General features: G+C 34.7%; 2 protein-coding genes across 5 annotated transcripts; one reads left to right on the top strand and one right to left on the bottom strand.

The window, feature by feature from the left end:
- Positions 1-512: 512 nt before the first annotated feature.
- On the bottom strand, positions 513-25,921 carry LOC106176896 (caspase-7). 3 transcript variants are annotated; one of them, XM_013559475.3, is made up of 6 exons: positions 25,764-25,921; positions 24,203-24,251; positions 8,584-8,852; positions 2,964-3,139; positions 2,447-2,576; positions 513-2,111 (listed from the first exon to the last, which is right to left on the bottom strand). In XM_013559475.3, exons 1-6 carry the CDS (start codon positions 25,777-25,779, stop codon positions 1,864-1,866), a joined length of 888 nt encoding a protein of 295 aa, XP_013414929.2. In that variant the 5' UTR covers positions 25,780-25,921; the 3' UTR covers positions 513-1,863. The 3 variants fall into 3 exon arrangements, with proteins under 3 accessions (XP_013414929.2, XP_013414930.2, XP_013414931.2); XM_013559476.3 differs by lacking the exon at positions 25,764-25,921 and having other exon boundaries at positions 24,192-24,212; XM_013559477.3 differs by lacking the exons at positions 24,203-24,251; positions 25,764-25,921 and adding an exon at positions 20,460-20,678.
- LOC106176897 (fatty acid-binding protein homolog 9) lies at positions 16,297-23,716 on the top strand. 2 transcript variants are annotated; one of them, XM_087004240.1, is made up of 5 exons: positions 16,297-16,638; positions 20,675-20,847; positions 21,126-21,227; positions 22,196-22,266; positions 23,163-23,716. In XM_087004240.1, the coding sequence occupies exons 1-4, from the start codon at positions 16,569-16,571 to the stop codon at positions 22,241-22,243; spliced, it is 393 nt and encodes a 130-aa protein (XP_086860366.1). In that variant the 5' UTR covers positions 16,297-16,568; the 3' UTR covers positions 22,244-22,266; positions 23,163-23,716. The 2 variants fall into 2 exon arrangements, with proteins under 2 accessions (XP_086860366.1, XP_013414932.1); XM_013559478.2 differs by lacking the exon at positions 22,196-22,266 and having other exon boundaries at positions 16,318-16,638.
- Positions 25,922-25,984: the final 63 nt, after the last annotated feature.

Raw genomic sequence — 25,984 nt, 5'->3', positions numbered from 1 at the left:
AAAATGGTTTTTCAAATATTGTGTTATCGGTGTTGCATAAATGCTGAAAAAAGTGAAAAAACTGCATAACTTCAATATAAATGGCCTGATCATGCTGATTTTCGAACTTGACCTGTGTTTTAAGAATATTTATCAGTTCTGTAAGTTTCAAGCCAAAAGGTAAAACGGTTTTTCAAATATTGTGTTATCGGTATTGCATAAATGTTGAAAAAAGTGAAAAAACTGCATTACTTCCATATTAATAGCCCGATCATGCTGATTTTCGAACTTGACCTGCGTATTATGAATATTCATCAGTTCTGTAAGTTTCAAGCCAAAAGAAAAAATGGTTTTCCACTTATCGTGTTATCGGTAAAAGTGCACGGCGACGGCGACGACGGCAACGACAGCGACAACGGCGACGGCGACGACAGACGCAGGTGATGGCTATATGTACAGACACATCTGTGTCTGTACATAAAAATGCCTTTTACAGTGCAATACATCTGAAAGAAAGAAAAAAAAAACAATACTTGTATCTAATAACATTTTATTGAGATCTTTGGGTCAAATTTTTCATATCACAACACATTTTCAAGAACTCAAATACATACGATTTCATTTCTGTAAAAGAAAAGAGACAATAAAGAAAGATTTTCTTGCTTTGAGATTAAATATACATCTATCAGTGTTAAAACTCAGATTATATCATTCATGCAGTAACACAGTTCTTATAAACATAACTTATGAAGTATAGATCATTTTTAAATATTATGATTAAAATTGGTAGTGGTAATTGTCAAATAAACAAGGGAAACTGGTTGTTAAGGTATGTAAATATGGATAACTCCGTCCAAAGGATTCCTCTGAAAAGCAATAGACAAACTAAAAGCATGCTTTTAAATGCCCCAAATCATTAAAACAACAAAATGCACCAGACATTCTAAAACAATGTCAGTCCCTAACAAATTCTGTTTCAACAAATACATAAAGTGTATATGTCAGTAAGCACTGACTAGATTATGTAAGCATGATTTGAGTATAAATATTTAAAAGTCATGCAGTTTCACTGCTGCATTATATATAGAATATTATATAAATAAATCAATGGCATCATCATAGTTTAACCAACAATTGAAACTTCATAAAATCAACACATTGTTGTATCACGTAAAATTTGTACATTAAACAATGTCCCCACAATGCTTATAGCACATTCTGATTACACAGTGCTTACAAATTGCACAGCTTTAAAAAGGCCTATAAAGTTTTTCAACTTTTAGACAAATTTCACAGAAGTGGTCATTGACCATTTAACAATTTTCTTGAGCAGTTACTAAAATGCTTTTGGTATTGTGTCTAAAATGCATTTATCCCCAAAACAAGATCTCCTCTTTTGCATTGAGTCAAATCAATACAAAGCAAATATATATTTGTCCAAAATTGTACAAAATGTTTAAAAAAATTCTCAAAAGCTCTGAAACTTGGGTAAAAAAAAGGTGTGTATAAATGTCTTGAAAGGAAGCTGGTGAATTAATGACTGGACAGACTATCTGGAGCACATTTTGGTAAACAAGGAAGATACGTATCAATAAACCTTTTTTTATCATACTTGTATAATGCAATCATATGTGCTAAAAAAAATGCTAGGGATAACCAAGATTTTTTTCAGCCTGAATACAGCTGTTATACTCATACCCTGTGTCAGACACTAACTCCACTGCAACAGTTATTAAAATGTATAAAAAGGAACAAAACAGTTCTATAGCTAATGCATAAAAGATATGTGTATAAATTATTTGAAGGAAGCTGGTTACTTTGAATGACTTGACAATATAATTAACTCTGATCACATGTCGCCAAGGATGACAAAATGAGTAAAAGCTAAGAATAATCAAGATATTTTGGTCTGAAATAGACAAACTTAGTGAGCCTGGACACAATAGTGGGTATCTGCTTCATCCCGCTGTTGTACTCGTACCCTGTGTCGGAGGCAAACTCCTCAGCAACGACCTTGTTTACCAAGGTCATCATCTGCAGCAGCTCCATCTCTTGGTGGAACTCCTTCAACACTAGCACCAGACCCTGCACAAACCAGGAGCCATCTACAGAGTTCCTCCATGAGTAATAACCTGGAAAGATAAAAAAATTCTTGGAATATTTCTTTTATATATCAGACATCAGTTTGCCTCAATGAGCCACCACTCCCAGAGCATTACAAAGTTATCAGAATACTTGGCATCAGAATACTTAATTATTGAATAGCAAAATAAATAAATAAATAAATAAATAAGATTAATGGAAATTTGGGCAGCTGTTTAACACCAGTCTTCCACTATCTATAGATGTCACCTGATGTGTATAGCACAACTTAATTCAGACTAATAGACTAGTAACTCTCTGAGGTCCATTAATGCAAGAGACCAGTGGGCTAAACAGTCTGGGTATGTTCCTCTTCTGCTCTTACCAGGTGCCACAGAATATGCCACCATGTAGTCTGCCTCTGTAGGAATACGCCGGACTTTGGGCTCAGTGGCACTATCTGTCTCATCCAATGGGATATCAACACCCTCATCATTCTTCTTTCCACGACAGGCCTATAACAAGGTACAGAGAAATCAGTCCAAATAAAGGTTAATATAACATCAATTATTTGTAAGATATGGCGGAAATCAGTGCCTGTCAGTTTTGAGTCTATGAGCGCATTCTCAGAGATTTAGATCGATCCAACTAGATCGACCTAACTCCCTGAGGGTTCACACTAAATTGCTGTCATACGACCGCGCATGGAAGTTAATTACCCCCTTACAGCTTTTAGTAGGCGGGACAGACATTTAAGTCGGCTAAGCTGACAGTAATCTAGTGAGACTCCCCACGGGGATAGATCGATCTAAAATATGTGGGAATGGGGTCTATGTCATTGAAATGAGTGCCACCTGTTTTTGTGTAATTCTTTAAATAGGAAAAAATATGAAACTGCCCACCTGTATAAAGAACAGCTTAGGCTTCCCAGCCAGTGATAAACACTTGTCTCCCTTGAAAAAACTTAGCAGTAAATCTATGGATATGAGGCCATTGGTCCCATATATCCGTCCCTCTATACCATGGCTTAGGAACGCACAGGCAAAACAGTCAGCATCAGAGTGGTCCTCCTGGGCAGCTACAATGAAATTGACAAAATTAAAACAGTAATCATGTTGCCACAATACAAAACAATACAATACAATACAGTGTCTTATCTTAGACTGTATTGGATTAGGAAAGACACTGTATTGTGTTGTGTCAGTACAATTCAATGTCACACCTAACACAATGCCCCCATTACATCAAATGTAACAAGATATACTGCTCAAGAGCTCCATATACATCTCGCCCAGTCATTTCCTTGTCCATTTCACCCAGCCATTTCTTTGTCCATCTCGCCCAGCCATTTTTTTTGTCCATCTCACCCAGCCATTTCCCTGTCCATCTCACCCAGTCATTCCCCTGTCCATCTCACCCAGCCATTTCCCTGTCCATCTCACCCAGCCATTTCCCTGTCCATCTCACCCAGCCATTTCCCTGTCCATCTCACCCAGTCATTCCCCTGTCCATCTCACCCAGTCAATCTCTATATGGGTCCCAGCAATCCCTTAGTTTTGATTTCAGCCCTACAATACTATTCACTTAAAATTTAACTCAGCATCAGTAGTGAAGACAAATAAACACACATTCAATGCAATTCCAAGTCACACATAACACAATTCTTCCCTCCATTTCTCTTCTGCATAAAAGTATAAGCTGAAATAAAGTCAACCAATAGCAAGGACACTATATCCCTATGAAAGTCTACAAAGTCACCCAATGTGTAGTGCTATCATGGCATCAAGTGTATATTCCTTTATTTTAACAAGTGATCAATCCATGATGTGAAAGTGTTATTTGATTATTTTTTGAATATCATTTAACATTACTGCTCTTCATTTATTTTTTTGTTTGTTTTTGGGTGAGGGGTTTAATTCAAACATGCTGATGAATTAAATGCTGAATGAACAGTAAGCCTTTTCATTACACATAAATATGTATAATTAAGTTGGCAGCTGATTTTCCTCATGCTTGATCATTTATTATTTATTTCTAGATCATTAACCGCATCTCAAAATGATTTAATTTTCAATCCACTAAAAGATGAAATCAAACCTGAACGCTCAATGCATGTTTATCAGCTACAGCCCAGTAATACTGAGGCAATGTGCAGATAAACTGACACAGTATTTCATTTTTTTCAACAGGCAACAGTTCTATCTTATAGATAAACATTACTCTGATGTCAAACAGGATCACAGTTTATCTCAACAAATTTCCTGTGTGGTTGTTCACCCAATATGGTGGTCTTGGCAACCATTACCAAACCAACACAGGCATCTGGATTGTTGGTGTTATAAAAAACACATTTGAGTGCTTGGTAACAGAACTTATCGGGTGACTTATGGGCTATGTTACATAATTTTTGGAAGCAGACTATATATCACATTATGCTTAAAAGCCAGACTATGACTAATCTTTCAGGGATGTCTGACATAAATTAAACCCTTTGGAAAGAACTTTCAAAATCAAATCTGTGATAAATTAAATACCTTTTAAAAGAGCTTTCTTACTAAATCCTTACCTTTAGGTTGAAATATAAAAATATAAAAGATAATATCTCAAAGGCAGAGCCAATAAGTTTGATTTTTACTGGTTTTATTAGTTCTTATGAGTGGTTTTTGTTTTTGTTGTTGTTGTTAGTTCTATTTACACATTATCAATGAATTTCGGAAATAAATGTAATTGTACCCAAGAAACAATTAGTGCCTTATCTAAAGGATAAACAACTTCCATGGCAATACTTTCAATTAGACAAAAAAAAAAAAAAGAAAAAAAAAAGAAAGATGAAAAACTTAATTTACTGCACTACATGGTGATCAAAATCAAAATCATCAAAATCTCTCCTGCAATGGACAGACCCCCCCCCCCCCCAGTCAGCACTAAAAACCTTCATGCACTGCAAAAAACTTTGCATTTGTGTCTTCTGTGCATACCTTAGGTGAACACCCAGACAGACTACAGTAATTTACTCAGTCTTATCAAGTTAGTGCATGCACCAACAGATTAAATCAGAATTGATTTTGGCCTTAATTTCCTCGCAGTATATGTCTTATCCAAAATCCAGACATATTATGTATCAATGGGAGCCAAGGGGCCATTTTGCATCCTGTCATGCACATATTTTCCAGGGTCTGCTAACAATTTTCATCCAATGACATAAGAAGTAAATTATTGTAAAATTCAATGAACTTAGTATTGATTGATATTTTTTATAAAAAGCAGGCAGGAGATTTATAGGAAATTAAACAGGGGTAAGAGTATTAATGAGTGAGATGCTAAAATTCATCACTAGAGTTCATAGACAATTCATAAATGCACATTTAACTGACCTTGCTTTGGTGGAAAATTCCAGGAAATTAGCTCCTGCTTATACCTGTTAAAAATACCCCCCCCCCCCAAAAAAAAAAAAAAAAAAAAAAAAAGACCACTTTAGACTGACCTAGCTTACGTGAAAAATTTAAGGAAATTATTTCCTGCTTATACCTGTGAAAAACATCCCCCCCCCCCCACACACACACACACACACACAAAAACTCTTCCAGTTTGCACAGATTTACAAGTAGCACTGTGCACAGTAATATAAGTGTCAGTGCATTTGCACTTCCTAGGAAAATCTAGTTCAACTGCATAACTCCTACAAGACTTACACCTCAAATATATTCTCAAAACCTGGTCTGAGGTCCAGGGGGCTTCTCACTGACCCTGCCCTATAGATACTAGTAGAAAAAGTTTGTCATATGGGACCTGTTCTACATAATAACTGTTATAAGCAGAAAATTGATCTTAGAAAAAATGTTGTTGGATATTAGCTAGGCTGCATTTCAAGAAAGATATAGAAGGTTATTAACCTCATTTTTTGGTCTCAGGACTAAGCCCCAAGAGCAAACTGTGAATGTGAGTGATACTTAAAGTTGAGACATTAGTATATTTAGGTATGTAAAAACATTCACTGTAGACCAATCATTTGAAAAAATAATTTTTAATATCACAAAGTCAACTTCACATATAATCAGTTATGTGATCTAAGCCCAAAAACTTGAGACTTTTTATGGGGACACATTTAAATTTTCAGCCATTCTCAGTACATGCAGCTCTATGCCATGTGTCCAGACAAATACATGGTCATGACTCTTTTCTTTTAGACAGAAGCTGTTGAATTATGATATGTCCACCATTGACATGCACTAAATCTAATCTTCCTGTTGCCTACTCACTTGAGCTGGGTCTTTAAGCTGAGCTGGTTTGAACCAATTGGAAACCCGCCTAATGGCATGAGCCAAGTGAGGTGAATTGCCTTTTTACCCCAGACACTAATGCCATATGATAATGCATAGTACAATGGACAGGCTGAGCACCTTAATTGGATGTGATTTAAACCAACTTTGAGTCTGCTAGCACAATAATCATTGTGGATTTAATGGAGTGTGACTGGTTAATGAAGATAAGCAAAATATCAATAAAACATGCTTAATGAAAAGAGGCGATGTACTTCAGAGAGTCTGGATGGTGTAAAGCATATGCACAGTGGTCATCAATTCATATATACAGACATTGTGAGGACAACTTACTGTGTCTTTATTTTCTGGTCATGAGCACATTGCTGCTACTATCTGTCAACCCCATACTTGCCTGTCCCCAGAACTGTCAAACAGGTGGTTGTTTTTGTTAAAAGTTCCTGGAAAGCTTAATTTGTTTGGTATAAATGCCAGTCCTAATGTGAACCCAGAATACTTGTAATAGTTTTTTATAACAAATAATGTAATTTATTGTGCACATTTCTGTAATGTTTGCTTGTTATGGCAAAATCATATTTCTATTTAACTTTCATCTCACTGGAAGATTTTGTATGGTTCAAATGCTGATTAAGTTCCAAATTAAGTATTAACAGACTTTCAAGTTTGCATTGTTTCACTAAGATTTGTCTTTAAATTTCAAAGCGCTTGCAGACATGTAATACTTGTAATGCTTGCACCATAATAGACAACCCATGTATCTGTTTTAGTTCTAATTTGCAGGAAAGAAGATACAGGCAAAATGCACACAGAAAAAAAGTATAAAAAAAGTATGACTACCAAGTACCACCAGGTTTTGATTCACTCTTGATTCCAAGTGAATCACTGAAAAAAATGTAGATGGTAAATGTTCTGGAACTGATGCAGTAATACATCATACAAACCACAGTCTCATTACACAATAATTAATATTGAGTAATTGGCAATCGATACTTTTTTCATTTCAGTAAGTCCATTGTTATGTTGAAAAAGTGAGTCAAGAAAAAATATCCATCCCTTATCAATCATTTCTGATACAAATTACTTTTATTAAAACTTACAAAAAAAGTAGACTGAAGAACCCTTTCCTGTTGTAAAACAAGTATAAAATAATTGCCTGAAACTGACTAAAAGATGATTCTTATTTAAAGAACCATTACATGAAACTGGAAAGAATGTCAGAACTTGAAACCAGGATCCTTTGCCTAAAACCAGATGGGACTTAGTCTCTCAATTATCAAGCCTTTATCACACTAATTTATCTACTTCAACTTTCACCTCCTTTCAATCCACAATTCCACAAATTCTATTCTAGCATTTTGAGGCCAAGATTTCATGTAAGGGGTACATATGACAAAGTTAGCAGGTACTAAAAACTGCATTAACTTTAAGTCATTGAGTTGCAGAGCTTATCTAAATATGATCTTTTTCATGTTAACTTTTTGTATAAAATACCTACTAAAATTATGAAATTTATTATTTCAAAATATAATTTGGCAAACTTTGAAAGCACTGACTGGGTAGTTAAAAATGAAACAGCTCAAATATTTCATTCCATGCTCACTGAAAATTTCATCAATTTATCAATATAGATAGATCACCAATACTTTGTGTTTGCCTATAAAGATGTCACCCTCACACCCACTGAAAAGTCTTGTGGCTATGGAGGCAAGCAGTTGATAATGGGCAATACCTACTAAAACTGGACAAAGAACAGCATACTGGTGATACTGGAGCACAATAGTTGGCAAAATCTGAGGCTTAACATATGGATCGATGACCAGCCACTTGCAAGCATAACTTCAAGCTCTTTCAGGCTGTTATCTCCCCCCCCCCTCCCCCCCCCAAAAAAAAAAAAAAAATCCCCCCTCTGGTGGTGTGATTGACAACTTTCCCTAGAGCAAGTTTCACAAAAGATCTAAGGGCTCATTCCCATGAAACTATCAAGTCTGTACATATAAAGCATGACTACTAAGTACCACTCTTTGATTCACTCTTGATTCCAAGTGAACCACTGAAAAAAATGTGGAAAACTAAACCTGAATCTGTAAACCTCCTACTACCATTACCCCCAACTACTCAGAGTATTCCCTTTCTTCCAATTTTTCCCATGATTTTTTCCCATGATATCTTTCTTTCTCCCTCTGTTTTCAACCTTATTCCCAAAATGAATCCCTTTTCCCCAATGATGTCAGCATACATGTACCTTGCCTCATTACGGACATCATCTCCATAGTGCTTAGATTGTCATAACGGGTGACTTCAAATCCCAGATCCATGAAAAGGTTTGCCAGTGCTCCTGCATCTACATCAGTCCCTATCCTTTCACCTTGTTCCGTTTTCTCCTCAAAGTTACAGTTGTTGACGATGATGGCCATTCCTCTTCTCGCATGTTTGAAGTTGTACTCCAAGTTGCCTTCTAGAGCCCTTCTAGTTGGTTCTGAAACTTCTACTTTGGGCTCTCCTGCAGGTACTCTGTAGTAAAAATTACGCATTTTAAGGAAACACATAAAAATGGAGTACAATAATATGTATAACAAAAAGATTCTGTACAAAAAAAAAAGGAAAAAGGAAAGAAGGTGACAGGAAGAAATAAAAAACTTGGGATCAAGGAGATTCAGGTTGTTTTTTTTTTTTTAATCTTAGTTCAAACACATAAAATCTTTATTGGGACAGCTATAAAAACAGGTTAAAAACAAGGCAGCAAAGCTGTCAAATGTACAGACAAAAAACAGAAAATAAAGATGCAAAAAAAAGGTCATTTTGTCAATTTTGATGCAATAATAAATAATGCTTATAATAGCACTGTCAGTCAACACTGAATTTTAATTATGCACAACAGGTAACATGGTCAATAACAGGAGCAGATCCAGAGATATTTTCTGACAGTATTCCAAAGTATCTATGTTGATCCATCCTCCATTTTGATGGTCTTCCAACAGAAAAAAAAATAGATAGCAGTCAATATAAACTTAATAACCTGTCTTCTGGAAGACCCAGAAGATGGTCTCAATCCACCCCTTCAATAAAATTACAGTTTCAGGACCATGAGAGACCAAAGTCATATGATGAAAGTCTCAATATTTGAAAAATGATGACAGTGAATAAAATAATATTATATGATGTTTAAAGACATAAAAAACAATACAATTGCTTATGTGGAAATACAGAAAATGTGCAGAGCCTAGAGTAGATGAGAGATAAAAGTCACAAATGCAAGTGTTTGAGAAAAAATTGTAAAGGAAAACATAACAAAACTAGAAAACCACGGAGAGTGCAGACCTCTGCCAAGGCAGCAATTGTTGATTATTATTGATTATTGATTGATTACTGAGCCAGACCACCACTACAAACCAATCATTGTCCTCTTTGGCCCAATTCTGACAGTTCCTGAAAATTTCAGCAAAATTGGTCCATAACTTTTTGAGTTATGTTCATGACAGATAAACAGGGGTGAAAATATAACCTCCTCCTAGGTAAATATAATTTCAATGAAGCTGCTATTCAAACTTTTAATCTTTGATTATATATATTATCAATTAATGCAGGTTAATATATATAATAACCTGCATAATTATCACTGCTTCCTTATTATTAATCTAGCAGAGAGCTTAACTTTTGGGAGTTTACAAGGAAATATCAACAAGTGTGCTTTATGTAATCTCCTTTAATGGCCTATCAATTAGGCAAATGGCTTTATAACTCAGAAATTAGCTAAGTGATACCTAAGGGATATTAACAGACTGACCCTCTCAAAGGTCTTTCAGGCCCATAAGTCACATCTTAAGAAAAGCACAAAACAATTATGCACAAAATAGGAGACTACCAATTCTGATGCAATAATACATTACGTTTTACTGCACAGTCAACATCAAATTTTAATTATGCACAACAGGTAACAACGACGAAAGTAAAAGCATAAGGCTTCGGGCCCATCAGAGTGCAAGTTTATACTTAAAAAGTGACAGAATGAGAAAAATGAAAATTTCACACAAAATTGCATAAATTCAATAATAAATGATAACCCAATTGACCTGGCTTTCTAATTTGAACTGCATGCCAATCCTAAAAATCATACTTGTAAGTTAAAAATAATAATAAGTAACACTAATGTTTGCAGTAGCAATGCAAAAACATTGTTGTAAATTTTGATATAACATTACATAATAAATTATACAATAATTATCACCAATTTTTGATTTAATATTGACAATAAATAGCATGGACATGTAGAAAAATTTGATTACCATTCGGCTTCATGTCCATGGGAGCTCTGAGTCCCACAATGAATATGCCAAAAAGATAATGAATATTTCACTCAAATGTATAACTTCCAGAAAAAGAAACCAATTAGACTGCTTTTCCAACTCATTCTGCATTTTAGTCCTGTGTTTGTTTTTTTAAAGGTTTGACAGTCATAACACGGTTTTCCCATAATGGTCATCATGGCAAAGGTCTGCAGGCTTGAACATGCCAATATGTGAAAAATTAAATTTTCACAAAAAAATGTTTAACTGCCAGAAAAAATTACCAAACAGACTGCATTGCCCACTGAAGCTGTATTTCAGCCCTATGTTTCTTTCCTGTAAGTTTGAAAACAGCAAGTGACATGGTTTTTCTTAAATGGTCATCATGGGAGCAGTGCCCAAAATAGGGGTTTCTTCAAATTTTGATGCAATATTACATAATGTTTAACAGCATTATGACCATCAATTTTTAATCATAAAATATTAATATAATGGATATTCAGAAAATGTGACTAGCAAAGGTCTGCAGGCTCATGGAACTTCAAAGTCACATCCTAAAAATGCCAAAATGTAAACAAGACAGCACTGTCCTGAAATGGGTTTATTTCCATTTTTAACACTTTTTTAACATAAAACAAAATAAACAGTTTGTTGCCATTTTTATATGACCAACTAAGAAAATTGATGAGATGGGAAAAATATCAATAGAACAGTGTTAAATGTCCAATTTCCTCCATTCTGAAATTCTGAACATAGTGGATGATTGAATCTGACAAACTGCAATGATATGAGTTTATTTCCATTTTTGACGCTTTATTACACAATACACGATAACAAGTTTACCATCATTTTTACATAATCAATTAACAATGTTGTTAAGATGCAGGAAATATCAAACAAACACTTTTACTTATCTTATTATTTAAATAATGAGACTGTTAACATGCCTAAGAATTGAATCTGAGGAAATGTGAAAAAACAGCATAACTTCTAAAATAAAGGCCCAATTATGCTGATTTTCGAACTCAACCATCGTTTTAGTTAGTTTGACTACTCCTGTGAGTATAATGACAATTGGCCTATCTGTTTTTCTTATATTGTGTTATCAGTGTTGCATATATGCTGAAAAAAGTGAAAAAACAGCATAAATTCCCTTTAAATGACCCAATCATGCTGATTTTCGAACTTCACCTGCGTATTATGAATATTCATCAGTTCTGTAAGTTTCAAGCCAAAAGGTAAAATGGTTTTCCACTTATTGTGTTATCGGTGCTGTATATATGCTGAAAAAAGTGAAAAAACAGCATAAATTCCCTAAAAATGACCCAATCATGCTGATTTTCGAACTTGACCTGCGTATTATGAATATTCATCAGTTCTGTTAGTTTCAAGCCAAAAGGTAAAACCGTTTTCCACTTATCGTGTTATCGGTAAAAGTGCACGGCAACGGCGACGACAGACGCAGGTGACGGCTATATGTACAGACACATCTGTGTCTGTACATAAAAACTAACAGATTGATAAAATTAAAATAGACAAAGCACCAAAACATACAGTAGTAACAGAGAGAGAGAGAGAGAAAGAGAGTCAAGCAAATAAATGGCCAAACAAAAAGACAGACCCAAAAAAGAGGAGCAGCAATATTTTGATGTATTACACGATAGCTGATTACTGAACAACATTTCGACATCTCAAGGGGCTCATAAAGCTATGCCATAATCACATTTATTACAGACTCAGCACAAGCGAACAAACAAGTGTTGTTTGATGAAGAAGACTACAGTCCCACAGAGACCGCACTGTAAACCAATAGTCAATGTGTATGCCAGAGACATTTCTGCTTAGTTTACTTCTGGATTGCTCCTTCTAAGGCTGAAACAATACAATTCTCAGAGACACAAAACATTTTTGAGTGTTTTTCTTCTGTCTCTTTTTTTCTTTTGAATGCAGTACCTCCAGCATACATAGTTTTATCTATATTACCATTTTCATTTCTTTCTTCATACATTTATGTGCATTTTCCTTTAAGATGTGAGTCAAGCAATCCTTGGAATTTGAGATGACATATTCCACATTTTTTAGTTAAAATGTGCACAAAATAAAGGAACTTATAATGATATGCATATTATCATCGTTAAGGCATATATACTAGTAAATTGATTGGTTCAGTTAACCAAATAATTCACTGAGTAGTTGACTAGCTGAGCCCTAAGACCCCAGGTGTCCCCACAGTCTGGTGAGCAGCAGACAAACACAGCTCTGTAAACACAATTTATTGCCTGGTTTACAACTCACTTCAACTGTCTTCTTCATGTGTACTAGGAGCTTTAAGGTTCAGCAAATAAGGGTCTTAGAATCACAGAAATGTCAAAGTGACCTGATATAGTACTTAATTTTAAAGTAATTAAATTATGACTCAGATGATTAACCATAAAATCAAATGACCAGTGGTATAGTATTATTTTATTCTTCTCTCGCCTGAATGTTCTTAGTGTAATTTTCAGTTCACGCACGCACACATGAACACACTAAATAAATAAATAAATAAATAAATAAATAAATAAATAAATAAATAAATAAACCATTTACATCCCCGACAATTCAGTCCCCTCTGGTGTTAAACAGTAATCATATATAACCCATACATTGGCCTTGCACACTGATCAGGTCTTGATACTGCTCTTCTAATAAGAAGGTTGCCCGTGCCATGTCTAGGACAAATGAGATATTAAGACAACTAGAATCAGGATTGCTTCCGACATCTCTAATTCTTGGAAAGTCACCGGATAATTACAAGGAATCAATCATCGTTAACTGTCCCTTCTGGGAATTCTTGTGAAGCAGAAAAAGTTTCTCTAGTAGTGCTATATTGGGAATAACACATAAGATGTGCAATTAGGTTTGATTTATTTTCCAATGCTAGATCAATTACATGTGATCATCACAAATGTGTGGCTGCTTTTGTCTACTCACTAATTGATATGGTTCAACTATTATACAGCTATTATAACTTTTATATCAAATCCAGTACCTCTTTGATCTTAGAGGAAAAAAATTCTTGAAATCATTTTTTTTACCCTTGTATCCATCCCCCAAAGAGCTTAAACTGCAGATAAGAGTAATCTTCTAATATTAGAAACATATTTAAAGAACTTCTGTTAACATTTGTCTAGGTGAATTATTAACAAAGTTATATATCACAGATATTAAGAGCACCTTGAAAATAGATATTTGAGAAAAAAATGAGTAGTAATTAACTTTTTATAAAAGCATTTAAGCTTATATAAACTGTTTTCTTAGCCAGCAAATTTAAGGAAGGCAATCCTTCTCACATAGCAAAGACCTTAAATTGGTATTGATAAAAATATGGAATTTCAGTCTAGATTGGATTTAGTATACAACTTAACTAATTAACCTGTAACCTTAATAATAACAAACCTATGAAGTGCATCAGATTTGAAAATTTCAGAAAAAGTGGTAGTTTTTTGCATTACCTAAACAGATAGAGAGAGACAGGAGATTAATGTGAAGACCATGCTGTTTGACCATGTAATCAATTACATCATACTTAAAAGAGTGACTAAATGTCAGATAACAAGAGAACATATGGTGAAATTGGGCTTCCATTTATACTCATATGTTTAAATTAATAAATACCAAAAATGCCAAAATCTTATCTTTTTAGTATGAGGTAACAGAGTGCTTCATCATTAATCACTGCCATCTTTGACAATTGATTTTTCTAATCTTTGTTATTTCTCAAAGCTAAAACAATATCATGCTCATGACAAGCTTAGAACTTGAGCTTTTACCTATCATATCATGCAGCCACTTGTGCGTAGTGCATGTGCGCGTGCACACACACACACACACACACACAATGAAACTAGAAGATCAGGGCCCTGTAACTCGAAAGCAGCGCTTATTGCGAATAGTGATATGACATAGAGGCTACAATGTATTATATAGGGCTAGTATGGGCAAGTTATGGAATCGAGATGCTTGCACTTGGTTGTAATGCACGGTGCTTTCGAGTTATGGGCCCAGAGCGATGATATAGATGCCAGGTATTGTACCACCAGTGAAATGAGCTCATTCATGTGGATGTACCTGTGCAGATCAGTAGGTTAAATGTCACATTCAAGGTGATATTAAGACTGCCAATGTATGATTTCCTATTCAAGTTCAATAGTTACTATGGGTATGTCTCTGTCAGTTTTAGAGATATAAAGGCCTGAAAATTTGCAAAGTTCAGTTCATGGGGAAAAGTATAGTAGGTTAAGGGTCAAATTCAAGGTCATATTAAGATTATATATGTGACCTCCAATTCGAGTTCAATGGTCACATGTATGTATCTCTGGTAGGTTTGTAGTATTTCACATTTTATTTTGTGCATTGTGACAACCATCACACCTAAAGGCAAATCACTGACAGAACCCAATATCTAGGAGGTTCAAGTTGAGGTTATTTGTGATCTAATTTAAAGGGATGGGACAGAGTAGAGGCCTTTGTAGTCTAGGAGGAAAAGGCAGTAACAGTGACTTGTATCTGCCAACATGACACGTAGCCAGAGAAGCCACACTGGTGGTATTAATTAAATCATGCCAAGGTAAATTTTTTTACAGAATCTATTCAAAGAATTAGGAGCATGAAAAGTTTATAATTTCAATTACATTTTGAAAACATTTTGTTCAATGTCAATTTTACCTCATCCATGTGAAAAAATTAACAAATTTATTATCTGAACTATTTCTAATACTTTCTTTTATTCCAAGTGACATTTTTTCCAGTACATCTCTCCACTATGAGCCTCTATACATGGATGGTTTCTTCTCAATTACTCAGTAATATAATTCTGTTGTTTTAAACAGAAAAGGATACATAACTGTCATCAATCACAAAAACAACTTCAACTTTATTTTGGAAATAAAAATTCAATCCCAATGCCTGTGAGGTAGTACTTTTGTATTAAGTAAGTTAGACTTGCGTTGTAGTCAGAACACATATGGAATAGCATGTACATATAGTGCACATAATTGTCTGATAACCGTTTTCTTCACCTGGAATCAACACTACATTATGTGAGAGGAAAGGTTCAAAACAATTCCTCAACATCTGACATACTGTTAATAGAAAGCGATCCAGATCACTGGCATTCCATCTGGTATGAGAGATAAAGGATGAGGAACAAAAATGAATACATTTTTCTTCATCAAGTAACACAGATAAATGTCAAAAGCCTGCCAAATGCAGTTTTCCACTATCCTTCAGTGTGAAGGAGAGAGAGAGAGAGAGAGTGATAGAGAAAGAAAGAGAAAGAGAAAACATTATCTAGAATGCTGCCTGATAACTGCACATCATACTCTAATTCACCTGTGAAATTATTGGTATTACATAAGTCATGACTGACTCATAAAACATCTGTGGTATTGTCACTTGATTTTTCTCTTTCATTACTTGGAACTATAAGAAAAATACTCCCTTTATTCATTAAGTTGCAGAAAGTGAAAGACTTCCAGTACACAAATAAAAAAATCCCTGCCCTTCCCTCCAGGTGCAATCCTCTGAATCACCTTAGACAACGAAAGTACTTGTTCACCAGATTGTCAGTAAATCAATGGGTTGTGGCAATATTACATCCTTTCTTCTCAACACATGAATGCAGACTTGGAAAACCAACCCGATAATTGCATGTATCCCAAGCATAATAGTGATGATGTCAGGCAAAAAATCAGCGGCCTGGCCTATCACAGCAGTTGAATTTGGCGTACTACACTGCTAGGCATTTATAAAGCTCCTAGAAAACTCTAGGAAACCAGTCGATCAGTAGAAGCACCTGCACTGGGTTGTGTGTATTGATTCTTGGAGCTTACGCCACAGTGATCTCTCTCAGCACTGCCTGTGATAACTTAAAACCACACAATTATAGCCGACAACACTCAACATGACTCAATTCCTGGGAAAATGGAACTTTGTTTCTGTGGAAAATTTGGATGTATTTATGGATTCTCTAGGTAAGGGGCTGATTTCTACAATGTTTTGTATAGTAGTGTAAAATTTAATGAAAACATAAGCGTGAGGTTATGATCCAATAAATAATTTAAAATTATGATTGTTTGTTCAGACTTATAATTACAAAGTAAACATTCCTCTTAATATTTCAACAATTTCTTTAAAAATGTATCAAATGATGAGGCAGTAACTGCATGAGCTCACGCCCACATCTCCAAACTTGTCTTGATAAAAAATTGTTACGTAACTAAGATGTATATAGCAACTTGGTTGTCTTCAATTTTTCTTCTAAATGCTTTCTAAAAAATAGACAATATAAGCAACATATTACATTAAATTAAAAATGACAATAACAATGTACAATAATATAAGTAAAAGCAAGTCAGTGAATCAAGCAGTAGCTTCACTGGGCAGAGAAAAAAGGCACAGTGGAATAGAGTTAATTGTTATCTCTTTCATAGTACATTTCCCGTGTCTCTGAATACACCACTTTCGCTTTTCTATACAATGCTTTCAGAATTATAAAATCTTTGTTCTGCTTCTGGCACTTACAATGCATAACTGTCAAAATCCCAGACATGGAATGGATGAGCTGTCAACTTTGTCTGATCATGATTCAGAGGGGAGTAAAAATCTTGTTTGATTCTGCTTCTCTTTCTGTAATGTCTCATTAGACAATATGTTTTCCTTCACTAGTCATGCAAATCTCAATTCAAATTGTCAATAAACATAAGCTACATTAGCGTATTAAAGACCTCATTAGGATTAGCCAGGATTCCAAATCTTATTTTGTAGCAGCATGGCATGCAGCATGTTCACAACCATGCTAACCCAAGTCGCATTTTCAGGTAATTTATGTCAGCCTTACTCAGTACAACCACTCTCAGCAGGCTGCCTGATCGTGACTAACTGACCACTGGTAGCAAAATCAAGTCTCTGTATCTGCATGTCCACTGTGACATACACTGAGGTTTGTCACATAATCTGGCTTCAGATAACCTGCTAGGACGGGACATGTGTTCTTTGGTAGGTTCAAGAGAGTGGACATACGATTTGAGATCCAAAACATTTATTGATGTTTAAAGGAATCCCATGTGATCAATCACCATGGGGGTTCTACATTCAAACAACTCATTAATTACAATTTTTTTCATCTTTTTAATTACTTGCAGAATTATGTTTTCAGAGTGAACTCACTTTCAAGAACTTCTGAATCTTCCTCATTACTAAAACATCATTATTGGAAACATATCAAATAACTTTTGTTTTAATTGAATGAGTAATTATCATAACTCTGGTGATTTCAGCTGGTTTATTTCAAGTTTGACTTGGTCTAAATGTGAACACAACTTTATACTGTTTATGCTGTTCAGCAATTGCATATCTAAAATACAAGCACACTATTTCATATGCAATATCACCTTAGTCAAAATTGTTTCTCATTTTTCAAAATTTCTTTTTATTCCTGAAATTGTAATAATGCTAATTAACGTAAGAATCAGAAAGGATCTAGAGCTGTCTGATGTAAAACTAACTGGGGAAAGCTTTTCCTCAGTTCTGACTGCTCATCAGTTTCTCCAGTATAAATGATCTTTTCCCATATAAGATAACCTTCTGCAGGAGGTGGCAACCAAAACCCCATCATATCTGGCAAACAACTCATAGTAATACTAGAGATATACTTAGGGTTACACTCAATATACGCACAAGCCTCGCTTCTTGACCCGCTTTTTACACAAATGCCTTGTTTGATGCAAGGCGCGTTACTCACATCATATATCTTTTGTAATGCATTTAGATAGTGGTGAAATATGGAGCATAAAATCAGCGTAACAGCATTAGGCTTTTCCCACATCACATGTATTATACAGGAGATGAAAGATTTCCAAAAATGTCTACAAATGATCAGCTAGTCTAAGAATAGTTTTAATTTTTTATACAAATAACTTTTTGATTTTGGGTTTGTGTTCATTATATAACACAAACTTACACACCCACTAGACAGCACATCTACAATTAATGCAGTCTGACGATCTCCCTCTGACATTCTGACAAAAATAAATATCACGAGGCAATTACACACCAAAGAACAGCATATTTTCATGTCAAATCCTGATCTCACAACCAACTTATAAAACAATCACGGCAAAGACAGCAGTCTTAACAGAACTGTTGATAAGCAGGGGCTCAGCTATATATGTGGCATATCAAATCACTCAATCATCAACATTTTTATGTATTCTTTACAGGCAGTTTCAGATGGATTCCCATCATCACTTAAACTGAATAGTATTCATCATGTGCATCATACAGATGTCTGTTAAGACTAATGCTATTTGTACATGTTATCGTTTCTTTGCCCCCCAGTCATAATCGCTCAGGCCACTTGGGGTCAAGTTTACTTAACCGATACTAACAATTTGTAGGAGCTATTTCAGGTTTTCTGACCAATACTCGCCAATACTGGCCACGGAAATCAATACAACTAGTTGGCATGTTTGTAGCTCAGCTGCTTGGAAAAATACAAAGTGTTTAGTACCTGATAGATATTCATTAATGTAGACAGTAAATGTAATCAATGTGAACAAAATCAGGCCCATAGCCAGCAATTTAAAAGGGGAGGGGCCACTCTGTCTTAAAAAGTGGGCCTTTTACCATGAAGCCTGCATGTACCTAAAACAATTTATAACCAGATCAGACCTTTTCCTGGCAAAAAGGGTGGTAACTTTGAGTCCCCCACCCCTTGAATCCAATTGGCTATGGGTCTGTATATAAAAAGTGCTCTGTATATCATGAGGTAGAAAAAAACTGATGAAAAATGATTTCAAAATATGCAAATGAGTTCACAATTTAACTGTTTTGACAATAACTGAAAATTACACTAAGTATTTTTATTTCTTTTTTTCACTAAAATAGTGTAGAATATATATATAATTTTTTTTTAAAGTCACTCCATTAAATAATGCTCTGAACACTTTCAAGAACTAAAGCAAAATCATATGCTGCAATATTTCTTTAGCAAGTTCACGTAAATGTAGAAAGAGCAGTTAACATGATCAAAAGTGACATACAGAAGCATTTAACAGGTAGAGAGCTTACTCTTTTAAAACTGAACATAGCTCAGGTTAATAAACATGACTAGGTGGAGCAGTATATTTATGTCTGAGATAATCAGCCACAAATGTTCTATAACCTGCAGCGTACATTGAAGAAAAGGTTGTATAACACTGTGTTCAGCTTTTGAACATGAAAATACAGCCTCAGTAGTTCTGGAGCATTCTTTCTACAGCTTGAGATAAAACATGATGCATCATTAGCAAAATGTTTTAAGCATAAAAATGAGTAACATGGTTCAAATTCTTCTTCTTTCACCTGTCTCCTGACTATTCCATTGTGAATACACATTTAGCCAAAGGCTGGATACTTATAAGGCAAATCCTCTCCAGCTAGGGAGGGTCCATACCTTCTACTGGGGACAGGCTTAGCAAAATAATAATCTGGGGGGAATTAAAGATGAGACATGATTCATGCCTCAAACTTGCTACCACCATTTAAGAGCAAGAGTCCCCAGCTCCACCTCTGAACACTTTTTATATATCCACCTGGGGTTATCATAATAGATTGTCTTTGTTCCCATGTATTGCTCATAAAAAACAATTGATCAATCCATTTTGATAATTGAAATAATGGAAACAGTTGTGATGTGTACATAAAAGACATGTATAGGCCTAGCTCCGGTGAAGATGAGATAGCATAACTACATGTAATAATTATATATAAGTACAACACACCTCATCAAGCTGTTTGATTGCAATTAACTCACCACAGGGAGCAAACTTATTCCTCCATTGCTATGCCAATTTCTACCATAATTGAGATACAAGTAAGTCATATGCTGTTAGATTGGTTTCTGATGGTTCACTTAGAATAATAAGGTAATAGGCTATTTGCTGAAGTGGGCCATGCTACTTAAGTAAGGCTGACCCATCTTCACTGGGAACACATCTTCACTGGCAATAAAACCATACAATATTTTAGGTACAAAACCTGAGGTCCGCGAGTTCATGCAGAACACCAACCCAGACATGGAGTATTCACAAGAGGGAGATGAGTGGGTGATGACTATACACATTCCTGGCTCTACTAAGGTCACAAAGTTCAAGCTAGGGGAACCCTTTGATAACACAACACTAGATGGCATGCCAGTCAAAGTGAGTGTTTTCTATCAGGTTTTTACTGATAAAAAAAAACAAAGCAAATCACTTTATCATGTCACTTAATAAGTGTGAACTTAAAAATAGTAATGAAATTATAATAATAATTACACAAAAGGAAAGGTTTTATCAACATACAAATGGTAAAAAACAGTAATTTTGTTAATTAAATGACACTTTTAATTGTAGATTTTTAAATCTTATACTTGTGAAACCATAAGCTTTCAACTTTTATGGGTTACAAGATTTTCAAAACAAAATTGTTTTTATTTCAGAGTACAGTTACATTAAAAGACAACAAGCTTAGTGAAACCTATTCTGCTGATAATGGCAAGGTAGATCTCACAAGAGAAGTCAATGGTAACCAGCTTATTTCAGTAAGTAAAAAAATTCAAATCGGAAATGTTTTCAAACAAAAGAATTATAGTTTTTCTCCAGATAGACTAGTCAAGAAGTTCAGAAGAAAGTAATGTTTTTGAGTCACCACCCGATGCAGCATGTACCCCCCTCCAACCCCCCCACCCATAACCTCATTTCTCATTGGGTCATACTGGTGGTGTCCAATGTTTCAATCTATATATAGACAGTTAATCCCCTATACAGCATGCACTCTTCAATGCAGTATAAAATATTAGAAACAGAATCAGGAACAGGTTAGGAGGGGCATTTCCATTAGACTCCCTCGTTACAGATTTGTATAAAAATAAATGAAAATTTCACAAAACTTTTATTAAGTAAAAGAAAATTATCAAAGTGTTGTTTCTTTCATATATCAATTCAGTATAATTAAAAGTATTCTATCTACCTTTGAAAATACCCCACCCCAAGTCGTAATTTTTTACCAATTTCCCAGTAACAATTTTGTTTAAGAATTCCAATCAATTTCATGATGGATGACCAAAGACATTCAAATCACTTATATGTCCATTTTCATTTTCAGTCAGTCCTTATGTCCTTTCTTTACCATCTTAGGAATACATTTTTGTTCTCTAGATGACCTTATCTGAACAATTACAAAGTGCTATACATCAGCTTACAGATCAGTCTGATGGTTAGACAAAACTGACAGCCATGAAGGGCATAAGTATGGTTATAACCTTATCAACTGCACATTTATAAAACAAAAAGGACTTGATGAAAAAAATTCAGTCAAGATAACTACATATACAATGTCTATTCATGATGGAAAATAACACTGGACTATTTATTTGCACTCAGTGGACACAATATAATTGAAAAAACAACAACAACAACAAAAAAAAAAAAAAAACAGAATCTGTATTCAGCTGTTATAAAGAAATCATTTGTATGAAAATTATTGTCTCTGCTGACCTGCTTATTTCAGAATTTCCTGGCTAAAAAGAAAAAAAAAAAAATGCCAGCACTGCCATGAGGGTTAGGTTGATCTATCATTAGGTAATAAAGATTCAATACGGAAAACTGTCAGAAACGATAAGCTGTTCTCCCTCTCATTTCCAAGGCTAGTCATGAACACATTTCACAGTGATGGTATTGTAATGGCACTAAACATTGTGCTTAGCATTTAGAAGCCAGCATCTTGGGAGGGAGGGGGGGGGGGACAGGATGGATGGGAATTGTGTCCTTATATCACAAACCATTCTTTTTTTGCTCTGATTACATTTATTATATGTTCTTTTGGTATTTATGTATCTCTCTTGGTCTTTCTCTTTAAAAGTGAAATAAAAACTGTAACATTTATCATGCTTCTGGTTTGTTTTTCTATACACAAAAGCAGAATAAATTTGCTGAGCCAGACAATAGCCTAAATACAATTTGTGGCAATAAGAGTACATCTCTTTTTTTATTTTCTAATGGGAATTTTTCCATGTTCAGAGTACTTACAAAACAGTTCAACACAGAAAAATATTCAGATCTACATGAATGACAGGGCATCACTGCAGACAGGTTTTCAGCAGGCTGCAGTTATGTTTCTAAATATAGTTACATGTATATCAATGCATATATGTTTCATGGATAACCTTAGAGAGAAAGACTATTGATACTCAAGTGAAAAGAAGATAAAAACAGTCTGGCTGTAAAACTCTAGATATTGGCCACAGCGCTATGTTTTGACTTAGGAATAACAGTACAGGAACTTATTACCATAGTTGACTTTTGAGGAAGAGGGCAGGGGGCATATAGAAATCACTCCGCATTTTTTAAAAACATGTAATATGCAATTCACCAAGGTAGTTTGCTTTTGAGAAATAACACTATTATAGAGTACCATTAGATGTATAACCAGCTCTTAAGCTGCAGTTTCTCATATTGATGTTTCATTTGTCTTACAGATTGCCTGGCACAATGATGTCAAGTGCACATGGATACACAACAAGGCATGAGCAATGGATAACTTTGGATATTATTTTTCTGGACAAATGACAGATATTGCTTATTTTTTGTATCTTAAAGAAAGAGGCAACTGGAAATAATAGAGGGGTTATTCTCAGAGGAGATAACAAATGAAAATTGTGATGATGATTGGACTGCAAAACATGAATAACATTTTAATGTGGCGCTATTCAATAGTGACTGTTTTAAACTTTATGTGTGTAGTAATGTGATAGATCAAGGCTTAAAGTCATTCTAGGTAAAATAACTGTATGATTGTAACTGTGTATTCAAACTGTAGAGCAAAATATTAAATGCTATTATTTAATTTGTTCTCTTCTCATCATTGTGTCTGTGGAGAAATGATTTCATTTTATCTCTCCTAGTGCAATTATTGTTAAGCAGATTTACAATAAACTAAATCAGCTCCTCTAATACAATGCTATATTGTCACAGGCAGTTCTGTATGGAATGTGTGCATTTTTATTAAAAAAGAAAATATGCTTCAAGATAAGCTTCTTCTTTTTTCTTTTTATTTCACAGTTACATCTGAGGGAAAAATTATTGCCAAGACAATCACGAAAAAGCTCTATTGGCTTCAATATACTTAAAAAACTAAATGGCATTTTAGACCTTTTGGTATTTTCATGAAATATAATTAAGTCCACTAAGATCTATGAAAGCCACTGTTGAGACCAATTTTAGTGAATTTTTTAACATCAGCAGTACTTATATATTTATTATTGTCTTAATTTCAAAAACAGCTTATTAAACAAATTTTCTCTACAGACATTTGTACAAAATACATGTATAAAATTAATTCATTATCACAGCACTTTAAATAACAATTGTTACAACACATACATTGACAGTTTATCAAAATTGAAAACACAAAAGCCTATCAATTCTTATAGTAACTCCCAATTCAGTATTTAAAAAAAACGATATAAACAACTATATCAATAAGCCAGAGATGCATAAATTAATACCATTTGCATACCCAAAAGGCCCTCCTGATGTATCCACTGTGTTCACGGCAGTAGCTGGCTCTGAAACAGAAGTAACATTGTGAAAATTTATTAACACTAGCAATACATGTACAACCAATGAGCTGTATAGTAGCAATCATTTAACTAAAAACTGTAGCTCTGCATATAAATGAAATCACACCTCCTTTGTCATTAATTATTTAGTAAAAATCATTTCGTGTAAGGTCTCAATGCCTTAATATGCATTAAAATGAATACTGGCACATTTAGGTTTGAATTCAATGCTCTAAGTTACCCAGTGTGAATAAAAGCGCTCAGTGATTTCAAATACAACTTGTGACAGTTTTTGAGACCTACCAGTAGTTTTCATGTTTGACAGTAAACGTATAATACCCAAACTAATCTTAGCTTTAACAATTATATCAAGTTTTTATTTATTTATTTATTTAATGGTGAAGGTTGACCAGGGCATTAAACTGCATCTAGATGCTATTAATGGATCAGCAATTCATGCAGAGGCACTTTGACCACTGCTACAATGCACAGCGCAACATAATATATTCTGACAAAACTTCTTTTTGGTTCCACTGCAAGGTGTTTTTAGAAAAAAAGTATTGGTAACTGATATACATTTCCTTTAACTTATAAATATAAAGTTATGTAATGTAAATAGCTGAATAGACAGAATGACATGCCTCTGGCACTTGATCCTACTTATGACTTTAAATTTACTCAGGTCATTAAAAATCTAAATAGGAAGCAGGAGTGGAGCCTGAGGGGTCTACCTAAATTGCGCAATACACCGCAATACAGCGCAACACAGCGCAATACTCTTGAAAAAAACAAGTCCAGTCACAAGTTAACATGGGAAACGGTCATTCCAAACAAAATAGGCTGATATAAGAGCAAAATATGTTACTAAATAATTAAACGCCTTGATAAAACTTAAGAAATTGGCACCCTTTGTTTATCGTCGGGTCAATCACCATGTTGACTAGTGTCTCTTCTTGGCCAGTAATACTGTCAAAAAGAGCCACAAGCCAACATGGCTGCCAACCCAACGATATTGAAGTAGCGCCGATGTGTTAGTTATATCAATGATATCAATAATCTAGTCAATTATTTTGCTTTTATATCACCTTATTTTGTTGAGAATGATCGTTTTCTGTGTTTACTTGCAACTGGACCTGTTTCTTTTTTTTTTTTTTTTTTTTTTTTTTTCTTTTTTTTTTTTTTTCCAAGTGTATCATGCTGTGTAGCGCTGTATTGAGGTGTATTGAGCAATTTAAGCAGACCGGAGCCCGAGTTATGTAGCACTAGCAGATCAGGTAAAGAGCGAGTCAAGGACCAGAACTACAACATCAGGTAGTGACATTGCCGCTGTTGGTAGATTAAGTTTTAGAAGGAGTGGATTAGTTTCTATGATTCCGACCTAATACTCCGATGTACATGCAGCTATGCAGCGGTCTGTAATAAACATACAGATTACAGTAGTTATACTTGTGCTACGGCGCAGGTAATAAGAAAAAATGTATCGAGTATAACGAAAAATAAATAAATACAAGCTCATACTTTCTGCACTCTCCATCAGCGTGCTGTTCTTTTCTGGTGCTCCGTGGCAATCTTTGGTGTTCTGCTTGCTAAAAAGGGACCCTATTTTGATTAAATTGAAGTGAAACCTTCGTTTGTTTCTCTTTCAGGAAGTATATTTGCTTCCCGTCTCCAAAATCCAAAGAGTGCCAAGAAGAGCCTGACAAGAAGACTAAAGGAGAGGGAAATGCAAGTGGGCACAT

Source organism: Lingula anatina, chromosome 2 (genome assembly GCF_051362555.1).
Source record: "Lingula anatina isolate TDL-2025a chromosome 2, LinAna3.0, whole genome shotgun sequence".
NCBI classification, from domain to species: Eukaryota; Metazoa; Brachiopoda; class Lingulata; order Lingulida; family Lingulidae; genus Lingula; species Lingula anatina.
Note: the sequence above shows the minus strand (reverse complement) of the source record. Positions and strands in the feature narration are given on the sequence as shown.

Bases quoted from the DNA above. Each gene is read 5' to 3' on its own strand.
- LOC106176896 (XM_013559475.3), bottom strand. The intron at 2,577-2,963 runs GTGGGCAGTTTC...ACCTTGTTATAG, and splicing joins CTAAGCTGTTCTTTATACAG to GCCTGTCGTGGAAAGAAGAA. The intron at 2,112-2,446 runs GTAAGAGCAGAA...TTATCTTTCCAG, and splicing joins GGCATATTCTGTGGCACCTG to GTTATTACTCATGGAGGAAC.
- LOC106176897 (XM_013559478.2), top strand. From the start codon at position 16,569: ATGACTCAATTCCTGGGAAAATGGAACTTTGTTTCTGTGGAAAATTTG. The intron at 16,639-20,674 runs GTAAGGGGCTGA...ACAATATTTTAG, and splicing joins TGTATTTATGGATTCTCTAG to GTACAAAACCTGAGGTCCGC. The intron at 21,228-23,162 runs GTAAGTAAAAAA...TTTGTCTTACAG, and splicing joins ATGGTAACCAGCTTATTTCA to ATTGCCTGGCACAATGATGT.